Source organism: Podarcis filfolensis, assembly GCF_964270895.1.
Source record: "Podarcis filfolensis genome assembly, chromosome: 5".
Lineage (NCBI taxonomy): Eukaryota > Metazoa > Chordata > Lepidosauria > Squamata > Lacertidae > Podarcis > Podarcis filfolensis.
Genome location: NC_139608.1, coordinates 16128539 through 16143848, shown reverse-complemented (window position 1 = coordinate 16143848; position 15310 = coordinate 16128539). Strand labels below are relative to the sequence as shown.

Here is a 15310-nt window from a genome sequence, read left to right as displayed (position 1 = left end):
CCAATCAGCTTGGCTCAATCTGTACTTCTATTTATTCATTCATTCATTCATTCATTCATTCATTTATTCAATGACCTTGTTTCACCTTAATTACATCAGGAGTTTTAGGTCCCATGCAATTCCAGCTCTAGCAGAGGAACTGTTGTGACGTGGGGTTTGTGATTTCAGCTCTCTTGACATAATATGCTGGAGACAGTTCAGTAGTAACGCTTCTTTATTACAGCAAACAAGACTCAGAACTGAGGAGGGCAGAGCTACATTTATAGGGACAGGGAACTAGCTAGAAAGGATACATTTTGGAGGGAACAATATCAGGCAATCACAGTCCTGCCTTTTGGAGGAAACCAATAAGACAGAGGATCCAAATACAGCAGCTTAAATGAACCAATAGTAGCTGTACCCTCTGGAACCAAAAGGCAGTTACTTTACCCTAATGCAAATACAGACAACAATAATACAGATACAAAATCCTTTGACTCAATACACAACACCCCTCCCCCCCTAGTGAGCACTGCAGACGTAATCTCTCAGGTACTGTGGGGGCCTACAACTTCTACTTGATCTCCTGACAACAGGTGTTGCCGGTTCTGGATTGGATGTTACCTGTGGTAGGGGGGGTGCTATAGGGGTTTCGTCAGGAACAGATGGAGTCCCAGACATCGCAGTGTCCCCTACCTGTACCTCGTCCTCCTGAGGACTAGCAGACCCTGGTTCATTTGCTGAAGCCCCTGGTGACTGCACCTCTGGGTCATTTTCACTCTGGTCTTGCAGCTCTGCGTCGTTAGCCAGGGATGAATTATCTGACCCCTCCCTGCTGAGCGCCCGGCGCCTCAGCTGATCTATATGTCTCTTCCAAACTTGCCCATTTTCCAAGGTCACATAGTAGGACACTGGTCCAGTAGTCCGGGTGACCACACCAGCCACCCACCGCGGACCTCGTGAATAGTTCCTCACCCAGACCAGATCTTCAGGGGCGAGATACCTTGTTGTGTCAGCCTCAGCCTGGGGGGTTTCTCTTGAATTACGGTTTGGCATTTTATCGGGGTGGACATAATCCAGCACCGTTACCAGTCTTCTACCCAAGAGCAGCTCAGCTGGCGACTTGCCCGTCGCAGTACACGGCGTCGCATGCTGCAAAAATAACATCCGCGCGATGCGAGCTGACCAGTTACCCTCCATTAAGCGCGCAATGGATTCTTTGGCTGTTCTTACCATGCGCTCAGCCTGCCCATTGGAGGATGGGTGAAAGGGCGCGGATGTGACCCCTCTTATGAAGTTATCAGCCAAGAATGCCCTGAATTCTTGGGATACAAAAGCTGCCCCATTATCTGATACAATGGTCTCAGGTAACCCGTGGGTTGCAAACAGCTGCCTCAACACCTTGATTACGGCAGCTGATGCCATGCTAGGGACCATCGCCACTTCTAACCATTTGGAATATGCATCGACAATAACCAAAAAGACCTTCCCCTGGAATGGCCCAGCAAAATCTAAGTGCAGCCGGCTCCAGGGAGATCTGGACTGCTCCCACCAGTGAACTGGTGCTCTGGCCACTTCTGGCCGCACCTCTTGGCATGCCTTGCATGTTCGTACCCATTGTTCTATGTTCTGGTCCATTCCAGGCCACCACACATAACATCGGGCTAGCGACTTCATCCTGACCATTCCCGGGTGTCCCATGTGAAGCGTCTCAAGAACCCTGTTTCTCAGTGGTGCTGGGATGATCACCCTATCTCCCCACAGGAGACAACCCTTATGCATGGACAACTCGTGCTGCCTTGTCGCATAAGGCCTGAATTTGTCTTCATGCGGACCACCTGGCCACCCCCTCCCCACCCAAGTGAGCACACGGGAGAGAACAGCATCTTTCCTCGTTTTCTCAGCTATATCAGTAGCCGTTACAGGAGCCCCCGGAAGTGTTTCCAGCATCATTATGTGCTCCGCTGGAGCAGGATCCACATTGCTCCCGCCAGGAAGAGGCAATCGACTCAGCGCATCAGCGTGGCACAACCGTTTCCCCGGCACATGGGTCAAGGTGTACTGGAACCCGTTCAGGAATATAGACCAACGCAACATTCTGGGGGAGAGAATTTGTGGCGTTTGTTTGTTCGGGTTGAACAACCCTAACAGTGGTTTGTGGTCCGTTTCAATGGAGAAATGGCGACCATACACATAATCATGGAACTTTTTGATTCCTGCCACAATTGCAAGCGCCTCTTTGTCAATTTGAGCATAGTTGCGCTCCGTGGGCGACAACGTACGGGAATAGAAAGAGATGGGCTTTTCCGACCCATCCGGTTCCCTATGACTCAGCACCGCCCCCAGGCCGTATTGAGAGGCATCACATGCCAGGACCAGCGGCTTCGACTCATCGTAATGAGCAAGGACGCTCCTGCTACTCAGCATTCCTCGCAAGGAGTCAAAAGCCTTCTGCTGCCCCTGCCCCCATCGCCACACATTCTTTTTCTGCAACAGTCGATGTAATGGTTCAGCTACCGAAGCTTTGTGGGGTAAGAACGAATGATAAAAGTTAATAAGTCCCAGGAATGACTGCAACTGCGTCTTGTTCTGTGGTCGTGGTGCCTCGATGATGGCCTTAATCTTAGCATCTGTGGGGTGGATGCCTGATGCATCAATTTTAAACCCCAAGAAATCCATGGTTGGCACCCCAAAACTGCATTTTTCCTTGTTCAGTTGCAACCCCACCTCCTTGAACTTGAGCAACACTGCACGGACACGCGCAACCAGTTCCTGTGGGTCTTTTCCAGCAATCAAAACGTCATCAAAAAATGGCAAGACCCCCGGCAGACCTCTTAACAGGCGTTCCATGAGCCCTTGAAAAATCCCTGGGGCCACACAAACTCCAAATTGTAATCTGTTAACTCTGAACGCCCCTTTATGTGTGACAATAGTCTGTGCTTCCGCTGATTGTGGGGTTACTGGCAGCTGTTGGTAAGCTTGTGCCAGGTCAATTTTGGCGAACACCTTGCCCCCAGCCAGTTTAGCCAACAGATGTGATACGACTGGAATGGGGTATGAGTTTCCCCTGAGTGCCTTATTGATAGTACATTTGTAATCTGCACAGATCCTGACTTCCCCATTTGCTTTAAGGGGCGTGACAATTGGAGTCTCCCACTTAGCAGAGTCCACGGGTGAGAGAACTCCCTGCTTGACCAATTTATCCAGCTCTGCTTCGATCTTGGGTTGCAGTGCAAATGGCACTCGCCTTGGTTTGAGTCGGATTGGGGCCACCCCAGGGTCCAATTCGAAGTCAACTGGGGGCCCTTTATAACAACCCAGTTTTCCATTAAAGAGACCGGCAAATTCTTTGCATAATGCCTCGCTCATCTCAGGGCAGGTTTGGATTGAATTAAGCCCTGATATACTCAGTCCCAGGGCGGGGAACCAGTCAGTGCCCAGGAGACTGGGGCGACTGCCCTTCGCAATCACCAGTTTGAGTACCGCCTGCTTGTCCCGGAACTGTACTCTCACGGCACACATTCCCATGACATGGATGCGGCCCGCTGAGTATGACTGCAAGGTTGCCGGGAAGGGCTCCAGAGGGGGCAACTTACCCCTGGGGAAGAATGTCCTCGCGGTCTGGTCCGACACGATAGTGAATCCAGATCCGGAGTCCACCTCCATGTCGCACAGCTGACCCTCAATCTTCACCTTGACGTGTGCCTTGCCTTGCGCTGGAAACTGCACGACCCTCCCGTTGATCTCCGTTACGTAGTGGCAGTCCTTTAGAACATGGTTTGCCGTGGACGGTCTGCGATGCTCCAGTCTAGTTGCTCCTGTCGCTCCCAGTGCCGCCGATCTACAGACCCTGGTGATGTGACCTGTCTTCCCGCACGTCCGGCACATAGCATCCCGGAAACGACAACTCTTCCGCTCATGGTTTCCGCCACAACCAGGGCACCTGCCTCGGTGATCTTTGTGCACTGTGCAGGCCTGACGCACTGACTCAACCCCACGGACTGGGCTTTGGCTCGGAGTAGCCTCTAGCTCGTCCATGGCATGCGCAACTTCTATCTTAGGGGCCTTGCGACTGGCATCAAGCTCCTCTCTTTCATAATTCTCCGTGGCAGCGGCCTCCTTCAAGGCTGAAGCAAGGGTAACCTCTTCTTTAGCCACGATGCGTCTTCTGGTTTTCTTGCTGCTCAGACCACCGATAAACCGATCCAGGAGAGTCTCTTCCAGACATTGGAAGTCGCAGTGCTGAGCGAGCTTCCGCAGTTCAGCTAGGAATGCAGATACAGACTCCCCAGCACGCTGCTGCCTCTTATGAAACTCCAACCGCCGGGCCATCTTGGTCTCAGTAGGTGCCAAATGGCTTGTCAGGCAGGCAAGAATATCTTTGAGAGGTGTCTCACTTAGCTTCGCTGGAGCAAGCAATGCCTTGGCCAGCTTGAAGGTCTCAGGCCCACAGTAGCTCAGGAATGTGGCCCTTCTTTTGCTGGCATCGGTGATCCCTTGAGCCACTGCGAAGAACTCAAAGCGTTCGACGTAGTCTTCCCACGTGTGGGGCTCTGATGGCTGGAAGGGCTCCAATACCCTTGGACTCTCCATTGTCCTGTGGGCAGGGTCGTCTTCTCAGCCGGCCAGTGAGTCTTGTTCTTAGCTACAATCCGGACTCTGAGGCAGGGCTGCGTTTAACCGCTCCTCAGCATTCCGGATCCCACCTTCGTCGCCAGTTGTTGTGACGTGGGGTTTGTGATTTCAGCTCTCTTGACATAATATGCTGGAGACAGTTCAGTAGTAACGCTTCTTTATTACAGCAAACAAGACTCAGAACTGAGGAGGGCAGAGCTACATTTATAGGGACAGGGAACTAGCTAGAAAGGATACATTTTGGAGGGAACAATATCAGGCAATCACAGTCCTGCCTTTTGGAGGAAACCAATAAGACAGAGGATCCAAATACAGCAGCTTAAATGAACCAATAGTAGCTGTACCCTCTGGAACCAAAAGGCAGTTACTTTACCCTAATGCAAATACAGACAACAATAATACAGATACAAAATCCTTTGACTCAATACACAACAGGAACCATGTGAACCAGGAACTATATAGTGGTTATCAAGTTTCCAGGAATTATATAATTGCCTTTAAAAAGTTAATATTTTCATCTGAGAAGACTTTTGCTGGAAGCATTTCACAGTTGTATTTGCATTCTGTCTAAGATTTTTGGCAAGATGAATTCTCCAAAGAATTCATGCGTATTCATAGCAAAGGGGATTTCTATTCAGCAGTGCCTGTTCCTAGTAATATAATGCTAATACTCGGCTTTTACATGACAGTTTAAGGGTATTAAAGCTGCTTCACATGTGCTACTTTGGTGTGTCTTAAAACTGTCTTAATAAGAGAGATTGGTAGAGTCAATATAGTATTGGGAATAGAATGCTAAACTTGAACCCAGAATACTTGGGTACAAATTCTTGCTTAGCCCATGTAGCTCACTCAGTGACCTCAAGATAGTCTTTCTTCCTTGGTCCCTGTCTTCCTCATCTCCCTTGGAGTAATTGCTGTGAAAATACAATGGGGAAAGAGAGGTTGGAATCAAGCCCCAAAATTAGGGCTCAAGCCAATGGATTCAAATTACAAGAAAGGGGTTTTTATTATATGATATGATTGATATGATATGATATGATGTTTATTTTTCTATGAGGCATCTGAAGCAATTTGCAACAAACATATTTATAAAACAATTAAATAATATAAAACAATATAATATAAAACAATATATAATAATAAAATTGATTGCATATATGAAAACCTATATAAATATATATCTATGTCTATACATATCTAGTTGGTTAGTTTAAAACAACAACACATACATAAAATCAGTTCAAATCTCATACAGTTACAAACTGAGGTACAAATCTCCATTTAGAAAGAGGAATGTGCTAAAAGACAGTAGAGAAGGAATCTGATAATTAGGAGGATGGTGTCAGCTGTCCAGTGGTGGATGAGCAGGGCTTGGAAGGTGGTGGAAAGGGGGGGAAATAATGTATGCGATTATACGGTTTGAAAATTTGCTATGTTGAAATTGCTAATAAAAATCATTTTAAAAAAATAAATGAACTACTTCTACGGCATTGTGAAGAATTTGTTCATCCTTCCTGTAGACCTGGACGAATGTGTGACTGGAGATGCCTGCTGCTCACAGTTCTGCATCAACTACATCGGAGGCTACGAATGCAGCTGCAAGGCAGGCTTCCGGCTTCATCCGGACGGCTGTGAATGTGATGGTAATTTAAATTCGCCAGGCACTCAGCAAGACACTCAGGAGGCCCTTTTGCAGAAATGCCGAGCAAACATTCCACGGGGATCTGCTTTGCTGTTCATTGTGTTTGTCACCTCAGGTCTCGCAAGCAGTGCTGATGTGCGCCTGCTCCTGAGCAGAACTCAGGAAACCGCTCATGTGATGGTGGGGAACCTGTGGCCTGCTCATTGTTGTTGGACTCCAATTCCCATCAACCCCAGTTGCTGGCCAGGGATCATGGGTGTTGTAGTGCAGTAGCAGCTTCCCTACCCCCTGTGCCAGTGGCAAGCAGGCTACAGGTACTTTTGGGGCGGATATAAAGGTAAAGGTAAAGGGACCCGGGACCATTAGGTCCAGTCGTGGCCGACTCTGGGGTTGTGGCACTCATCTCGCTTTATTGGCCAAGGGGGCCAGCGTACAGCTTCCGGGTCATGTGGCCAGCATGACTAAGCCGCTTCTGGCGAAGCAGTGCAGCACACGGAAACCCCTTTTACCTTCCCGCTGGAGTGGTACCTATTTATCTACCTGCACTTTGACGTGCTTTCGAACTGCTCAGTTGGCAGGAGCAGGGACTGAGCAACAGGAGGTCACCCCGTTGCGGGGATTCGAACCGCCGACCTTCTGATCGGCAAGCCCTAGGCTCTGTAGTTTAACCCAAAGCTCCACCTTGGGCGGATATAACCCTGCCTAATTTCCCAGTTGCAGTTAGGAGATTAGGAATGGCCCCCAGGCTTCTCTTCCCTTTACTCTGATATGCGGGTTTTCCCTCCTTTCATTTCCAGAGCTAACCACAGCGCAGCAGCATTGCTGACCATACATCATTCAAAACTACAATTTGAAGTGCTGATGTGATACCATGGTTAGCTGCAAAAACTGTTACCCATAGGTTGTTCCAAAAAAAGAATGTTGTGGTGGTGGGGAAATAATGTGAGTGGGAGGAGGGGCAAGGAAAGGAAACAGAAGCCTATTATGTGCTCCCAGGCAAGAAAGGGCAGCGAAGGACATTTGATACGCTTGGCTTTGCTTCTAAGTTGCATGGTTTTGTTTAATGTTTATTCAATTGGATTTTAAATGGAAGTTGTTTCAAATTATGCTTGCAAGCTGCCTGGGCATTTCAGAAGGTGGGAAATGCAGATTTTATCTAGGTAATATCAATGGGTTGTATCCAGTGTTAATCAAACTCATATTAGACTCATTGAAGCTAATAGACAACAATTAACTTATGTCCATTAATTCAAGCAGCAGCTTTACTCTAATGTTGGATACAACTGAATGTACTAATAATCAAGGTAATTGGAATAGATAACAGTAATAGCCATTCTGAAGTTCTGAACAGGAGTTCAACACAGTTTTCTTCTTGATCCAAATTGGGTTTTTGCATCCAAGGTTTACTTTCCTCATTTAATTTCCTAGATGTGGACGAGTGCCTATCCGACACTGATGGCTGCGACCAATACTGTATTAATTCTTTGGGTTCATATGAATGTACATGTGAGGAAGGATACAGGCTCAGCAGTGTCAATGGACAGTCTTGCATCTGTAAGTTATTCCGTATCGTTAGGAGCTCTATTCGAAGGAAAACTCCAATAATAATGGCATTACTTATTCAGAGTGAGGCGTCTTAATAGCACATAATCTTTTAAAAATGAGGTTTGTTTGAATTGTCTCATTTTCAGCAAATTAGATATTACTCAAATCCTCGTTATATTGAGAAGCTAAGCGTAATTCTAAAATTCCCAAAGTGGTTGTGTTGAATCTGTAATATAAAGCCAAAACATTTATCTTCTGTTTCAATCAGACTTTTAAATATATGTTTCAGTGTTAAAATGTCATCTATAGCCTGATGGTGATGGTGAGGGGGTGATGATGTTGATGTGTGTGTAGCTGTTATATACGCTTATAATTTAATGATTCTTTATTCTAAAGCTAAATATGTAATCTCTAGACACTGTTTTGTGTTCAGTTCAAATTCCACATCTGAGATGATTTATAAATCTTGTAGCTTTGCTATGGCTGGGCTTAAGGGACAGAAACACATACAAGTCACCCTGAATCCAATGGAATTTAAGGCTGATGGATAACAACTTGCTTGGGTAGGCATCTTTAATTCAAAAGACAAAGAAACTAAGATTGCTCTCTACAAGTGAGAAGCAGCTTGTCTAATCAGCCACCTTAAAATGGGTTGAGCAATGAAGTGCAAAAAAATCTCATGTTGTTCTAAGGATGAGCAATTTGGAGGGCACATTTAGCACATGAAAAATTCAACTCAAACTAAACAAAAATAAACAAGCACAACACCATGAACTACTGACTCTTTAAGACAAAGATGGGCAATTTGTGGCTTTCCAGGTGTTGCTGGACTACACCTCCCATCATCCATGATTAGCCATGCTGGCTGAGGCTGATGGGAGTTGGAGTCTTAGAACATTGGAAGGGCCACAGTCTCCCCACCCCTGCTCTAAGGCCTCCAGGAAGGGCAAAATAATTAACCAGTAACACCTATTGCCTTCCAATTCCAAATACAGAGAAAGTACCTCCGTGCTAGCAAGAGTTTCAGTTCAAGTGTAATATATGTACATATAGCTGTTAAACCATACATCTGCACCTTATATGTAGTGATTTCCCCCCCTTGACTCTTGGAGGATGATACAGGCAACTAAACTACCCCAGGGTGAGAGAGTCATCATTGCAGGGTAGTTTTGTCATCTGAATAGTCTGAAGAGCTTTCATTGATTATAATGTTTCTGTTTCCTATTAATAATAGTAGCAGCACCTGTTTACTGATGTAAACAACAAATTGGATCAAGCTTGTGGGACTTACTAAGATGAAAATGTAAGTTTTTGTATCTCTGATATCAGCATTAGATGACGATGAGCTGGAAGAGGAGGAAGAAGAAGAACTGGAGATTGCCCGGATTCCTGGCTTCCGCTTCAGAAGACCACCTCAGCTCCTTCACTTCAGTACCTCCCTAGATTCTTTCTATGATGAGGAGGAAGAGGAGATTCGTGGAGAGCTCACTATTGCACACCAAGTTGGTGAGAGAATGTTTCTAAAATCTTAATTTTTCACAGAAAGCAAGCATGGAAGTAACATGTTTCCAGGGAATGAAAAAAAATCAGCCCAGAAAGAAAGGAGAATTATAAAAATTTGGAGCTATTAGAACATGGTCACAATCACTCTGTTCTGCCTATGCTGCTGGAGGCAGAATACCTCTGAACGAGAGTCCTGAGAACCGCAAGCAGGATGAGTGTTGTTGCATCCAGGTCCTGCTTTTCGGCATCTCATAGGCCTCTGGTTGGCCATTGGCCTGATCCTGCATGCTGTCCTTATGCTCTTAGGGTGAGAGGTGAGGTGACACACCTTGTGATCCTAAGTTAGCCATATTGTCTATTTCCAATGGACCTGGAAGGAATGTGAGTTTTAAAAAACAGCAGTCCATATCACCATTGCTAAAAACTGGAAAACATCTGGGGCATGTATGGAGGAAGAGTAGTGTGGGAGATTGCAGCATACTGTTCTGATGGAAACACTGACAACCCAGCTAAGAGGTCAGAAAAAGAGCAGTGCTTTCAGTGGAGACTGGTTTTGCTTTATTGCATAGACTAACAGGAGTGATCCTTTGCTATTACAGTGGTACCTTGGGTTAAGTACTTAATTCGTTCCGGAGGTCCGTTCTTAACCTGAAACTGTTCTTAACCTGAAGCACCACTTTAGCTGATGGGGCCTCCTGCTGCCGCTGCGCCGCCGGAGCACGATTTCTGTTCTTATCCTGAAGCAAAGTTTTTAACCTGAAGTACTATTTCTGGGTTAGCGGAGTGTGTAACCTGAAGCGTATGTAACCTGAAGCGTATGTATCCCGAGGTACCGCTGTACTGCTGAATTCAAGGAATTCCTGCATTGCAGAGGGTTTGAATAGAATATGAGCCTTGGGGTCCCTTCCATCTCTACACTTCTATGATTCTGTGAATTCACATTTAACATTATGGCAAGGACTTATAACCCGAAAAGAAGAGGCTATTAGAACAGAGCCAATGTTTCATAATGCCATTTGTTGTGCAGTTTTCGAGTGGGAGGTATTTGTTTGTTCTGGATTGGCATGCTTCAAAAATGAAAAATAAATGGATATAGGAAAGCAGGGGAAACTTTTGCAGTGACACTTTTCTGCAGCTCTCTGTTTCTGTTTCCATCTCTTGAATGATATAGCCCCTGGCTGCAAGTGGTTGGCTGGCAGTAAACATGAACAGAATAAACTGAAATAGCCAAGCCTGGCATGCGAGTTGACACTTGTGCTTTTTAATTTCAGTTTGTCTGCATAACATGTTTGGCAGTGACTGCAGCTTGAGTTGCTCTGACTGTATGAACAGAGGGAAGTGCAACAGTGACAACAGTAGTTGTGACTGCGCATCTGGGTGGACTGGCATTATATGTAATGAAAGTGAGTATACCACTTACTGTTTAAATGCACTTTGAACACTAACAAGGGTGAGCCCAGCTCGAACAAGATTTGGGTAACTAAGGTGCAGGATATAAATTAAATCAATAAAACGTCTACTTTGTCAAATCACTTTGCTTAGATTTGAAGATCATAGTATACCACCTTTCAGATGGATGGGTTAAAAATAATAATCAAACAATCTGGCTGTTGTTCAGCTAGCAATGGTTTCATGGGTCACAGACCGCACAGCTCTGCACTTGTGAGCTAAGCAAATGACTTGAAAAAGAATTTGCTCGAACCACATAAATGTTGAACAAAGGTGGGGTCCTGAATTTCACCTACACTTCTGTCGAGGGCATTAGACAATGTGTTTATCTTATTTTACCCCCATTAAGGCTGAGAGATAGTGACTTGTTCAAGGCCACCCACAATGAGCTCAATGACTTGGTGAGAAATTGAACCCATGATCCTCTATTCCAGTTTAAAGACATAATTGCTACACTAGTGGGTTCTGTCTGCTTGTTGTTGGGTCATACTTTCCACAGCCAGGTATTCCCTGTGAATTGCAGAGGTGCATTTCAGTGGGCATTATCTATTGATGTGAGCTGTGGGTAAAACCTTTGGGGGTCATCACATTGCCTTTCACCATGCTGGGTCTGCACACATACCTGTCACAGGAGAGCAAATTTATTTAAGGGTTCCTGTGTGTGCCTTCATTTGTTTTGGTGTCAAGTCCCATTCATTTCAATCCCCTTCTTCAGATTTAAGACTACTGTGTGTCAGTTTGCAGTGGCAATAAGACACAGGTGAGATACTTTCTGTGATGCAGAAAGAACTTTTTGATACATTACCTGGCTATTAAACTGCCCCTGCATCTGCCTTCGCAGCAGGCTGATGCGATCAAATTCTAAGGAACCACAAAAGATGATCCAGGGACATGGTCTCACACATATTGTCCCTTAATCTCCTGTAGACTTCCTCTCCAGGCTAGAGGCAACCTAAAAAGGCCCATTAAGTGGCAATAATAGTGCACCTTTCCATCTAGATCTACTCTCATCCACTGTAAGTGATTGACAGTTTCAAAGCTCACTGGTCCATTTAGTAGACCCAAATTTGCAAGTGATGTGCAATCTGCTTCCCCTCCACCAGCAAAAAAAAAAATACACCCAATCATATCGGTCAAATCTTCAAAGAAAAGGATCAGCTATGAGCAGCATCAGTTTGAAAAGCAACTTTTTTTCTGTCTTCTGCTTTCACCACTTTGACAAAAGGTCACTCATTGTATTCCACAGACAGGTGTGGAGATGGGGTTTCCTTGCAGTTTACTTCTTAGGGCTAGCTCTGCAATGGACAATCACTGCAAGGCTAAAGTAGTTCAAGTAAACATTTATCCCTTTGAGTTGCTTGTTTGCTGCCCCTACCTATATCTGTGTTCAGCACTAAAAATACATTTTATTAGTCTGAGTGCTGCAACTGGTATGGCATGTAGTGCTCATCAATCTACCCTATGTACCTCTGTGCCCTTTAATAGTGCTGGTCAGATTAGAGGAGGATTCTAAGACACTCAGGGCTTGTCCATACTTTCTCTTGTCCCAGGCCTAGGAAGCATGGATCTGAGCAGTTTTCCTCTTTCTAGGCATGTGTCTGAATGGTTTTCCCATTGCACCATTCCTTTCCCAGGGGAAATCCTCTCCTTAGCTTTAAATAGGAACAAACAGCAATCCGCAGAAAATTCAATTGCTGTTTGTGCCGATTGAGCACTAAAGAGTGGTTTTTCACTTTGGGAAAACAACAGGAAGTGTGGATAAGCCCTTAGAAACACCCACTGCCCAGAGGTATATCCCTTAATTTGTACCCTCCCAAGCCATCTTCCGCCAAAAAGGCTGCTGTCTCTATCTTGGGGGAGAGAAGCCGCCCACAAGAAACAGGTGTCCATAAGGTCGGTCTGAGGCATAGCCCTTAGTTTTTAGTCAGAACTTGTGAAATTCTATGGGGAAATAGGAACAGCCAAACCCTCACAAGAGAGCAGGTCATGGCTCCTTCTCTTTGCATCCCATGGCTACATCAACGGCACATTTTCCAGTCTATTTCAGTAGCAAACACAAAGCAGATGAATATTAGCACCCGCAGAAACTGGCATGGCATAATATCCGGACTGTTTGTTTTAAGATGCCCTCTAATAGCTTTGCCTTATTTCGACATGATAGCTGAAGCATAATTGCTCTTGGTCCTTAATGCGGTTAGAAGACTGTGTTGCTCGTTCGCCTTGCAGCCTGCTCCATGGGGACCTATGGGAAAGATTGCAGCAGCCTCTGCAAGTGTCAGAATGGAGGTTCCTGCGATCCGGTAACAGGGTGGTGTCGTTGCCCACCAGGAATTAATGGAAAGTTTTGTGAAGATGGTAAGAATTTTATTGTTTTCCTCTACATCATTTCCAGCTGGGTGTCTTTATGATTGCCTGTGGAGTTGGCACTATCTTTTTTAATTGGCACCGAAAGTGCAGCGTAAAGGCTCAAATACGGCAGGGTGCAGTAAGCAGAACTGTCCATTATTTGATGGGGCAAACTTTGGGGAAATGGGGACCAGGATTTTAGGAGTCTCCACCCTGCTTTGCATTGGATTCTAGACCCTGGGCTGATATAAAATGAATCCAGAGTTTCCTTGCCCTTTCTATGGCATTTACCAGAAGCTCTTCCTGCCATTCCTTTTCCACTTTTTACAATTTACAGGGGCAAAGTGGCATGGCACAGAGGGCTCCAGATGAGTGTCATGGGGGGACGGGGACATAATGCTACATCAATTATGTGTGAGCAGCAGCACCCATGGATCCTGCAGCAAACGTGGTCTGCAGTGTTCAGATCCTACAACCAGTCAAGAGCATTCTTGACATCTTTCCCTGCCACTTGAGTGGAGCATCTAATACCGGGGTGAGCAATCTTTTTCAGCAGGGGGCCAGTCCACTGTCCCTCAGACCTTGTGGGGGGCTGGACTATATATTTTGGGGTGGGGGATGAACGAATTCCTATGCCCCACAAATAACCCAGAGATGCATTTTAAATAAAAGGACACATTCTACTCATGTAAAAACACGCTGGTTCCTGGACTGTCTGCGGGCCGGATTTAGAAGGCAATTGGGCTGGATCCAGCTCCCAGGCCTTAGTTTGCCTACCCATGATCTAATAGCACTGCCTGAACACTGCCATGCTGTCATGCATCTTGCTGCATGCTAGAAACCAAATGCATGCAGGGAGTGTAAAGCAAGATTGCAGTATACAGACTCTTACTATTTATAGAGAGGTTAATAAAAATGATAATAATTTATTATTTGAACCCCGCCCATCTGGCTGGGTTTCCCCAGCCACTCTGGACGGCTTCCAACAAAGATTAAAAATACATTAAAATGTCACACATTAAAAACTTCCCTAAACAGGGCTGCCTTCAGATGTCTTCTAAATGTCAAGTAGTTTTTTTTCTTTTTGACATCTGATGGGAGGGCATTCCACAGGATGGGAGCCACTACCGAGAAGGCCCTCTGCCTGGTTCCCTGTAGCTTTGCTTCTCGCAGTGAGGGAACTGCCGGAAAGCCCTCGGCGCTGGACCTCAGTGTCCGGGCAGAACGATGGGCGTGGAGACGCTCCTTCAGGTATAGTGGGCCGAGGCCGTTTAGGGCTTTAAAGGTCAGCACCAACACTTTGAATTGTGCTCGGAAATGTACTGGTAGATAGATGATAGATAGATAGATAGATAGATAGATAGATAGATAGATAGATAGGTAGATAGATGGGTAGATAGATAGAAAATATGCTTGGTTGCTTTTTTTTTTTTTTTTTTTTGCACACCGACTCCTATTTGTATTTGTATTGTGTTGTTCTTTCTTTTTCGGAATATCTATCAGGTTGCCCCAAAGGACGCTTTGGGAAACACTGCAACAAGAAATGTAATTGTGCTAACAATGGATATTGCCACAGATTGTATGGAGCCTGTTTATGTGACCCTGGGCTATATGGTCGCTTCTGCCATCTAAGTAAGTCAAGCCATACAGAATGCTATATAAAATGTTTTTAAGTCCTCAGCAATACAATACAACTCTTGCAAAATGCCCTTCAGTCAAACAACGATGCATAGATTTTATTTATTGGCTTATTTAAATCTGACTACCTTATTCCATAGCTCAAGGCACCTTTCAACCTGATTTTTGAAAACAGTTATAAAAACCATGGGTTGCAACCAACTATGTTCTATATAGAGAAATCTTTATTTCACCTCGAAAAGTGCATGCACCTTGTTTTTTGTTTTTTTTAATTGTTTTATTTTCAACGCAAGTAATGCCGGAGTAGTAGGACAAAAACTGTGTGATTTTCAACACAACACACTAATAAATAGTGCGCAGCACCTTAAAGGAGCTTCTTCTTTACACGAGAGTATATATTACAGCATCTGTGATCACAACTGCTTCTTCAAAACTACTGGTTTTGATCCCATGAAAATATATGCAGATTTTATTTACTGAAGTTGATACAATGAAACAGCTACAATGTTTTAAACTGAATGGCCATTAGTAATCAGAAACATTTCTCCTCCTTCCATTCAGTCATCCTTTCTT

The 15310-nt window shown here is 45.1% G+C and overlaps 1 protein-coding gene across 8 annotated transcripts in view; it reads left to right on the top strand.

Annotated features, from left to right (window-relative positions):
- The window catches only part of LOC310762313 (uncharacterized protein), a 221115-nt gene that overhangs the window by 145617 nt on the left and 60188 nt on the right, over positions 1 to 15310 (top strand). For all 8 annotated transcript variants that reach the window (XR_014547949.1, XM_083613042.1, XM_083613044.1 and 5 more), the window contains 6 exons: positions 6135 to 6257; positions 7685 to 7810; positions 9131 to 9307; positions 10576 to 10707; positions 12980 to 13108; positions 14603 to 14731. Coding sequence is in view for 7 of the 8 variants with exons in the window: in XM_083613042.1 (XP_083469168.1) it covers positions 6135 to 6257; positions 7685 to 7810; positions 9131 to 9307; positions 10576 to 10707; positions 12980 to 13108; positions 14603 to 14731 (816 nt within the window). In the remaining variant the exon portion in view is untranslated. The remainder of the gene's footprint in view (positions 1 to 6134; positions 6258 to 7684; positions 7811 to 9130; positions 9308 to 10575; positions 10708 to 12979; positions 13109 to 14602; positions 14732 to 15310) is intronic.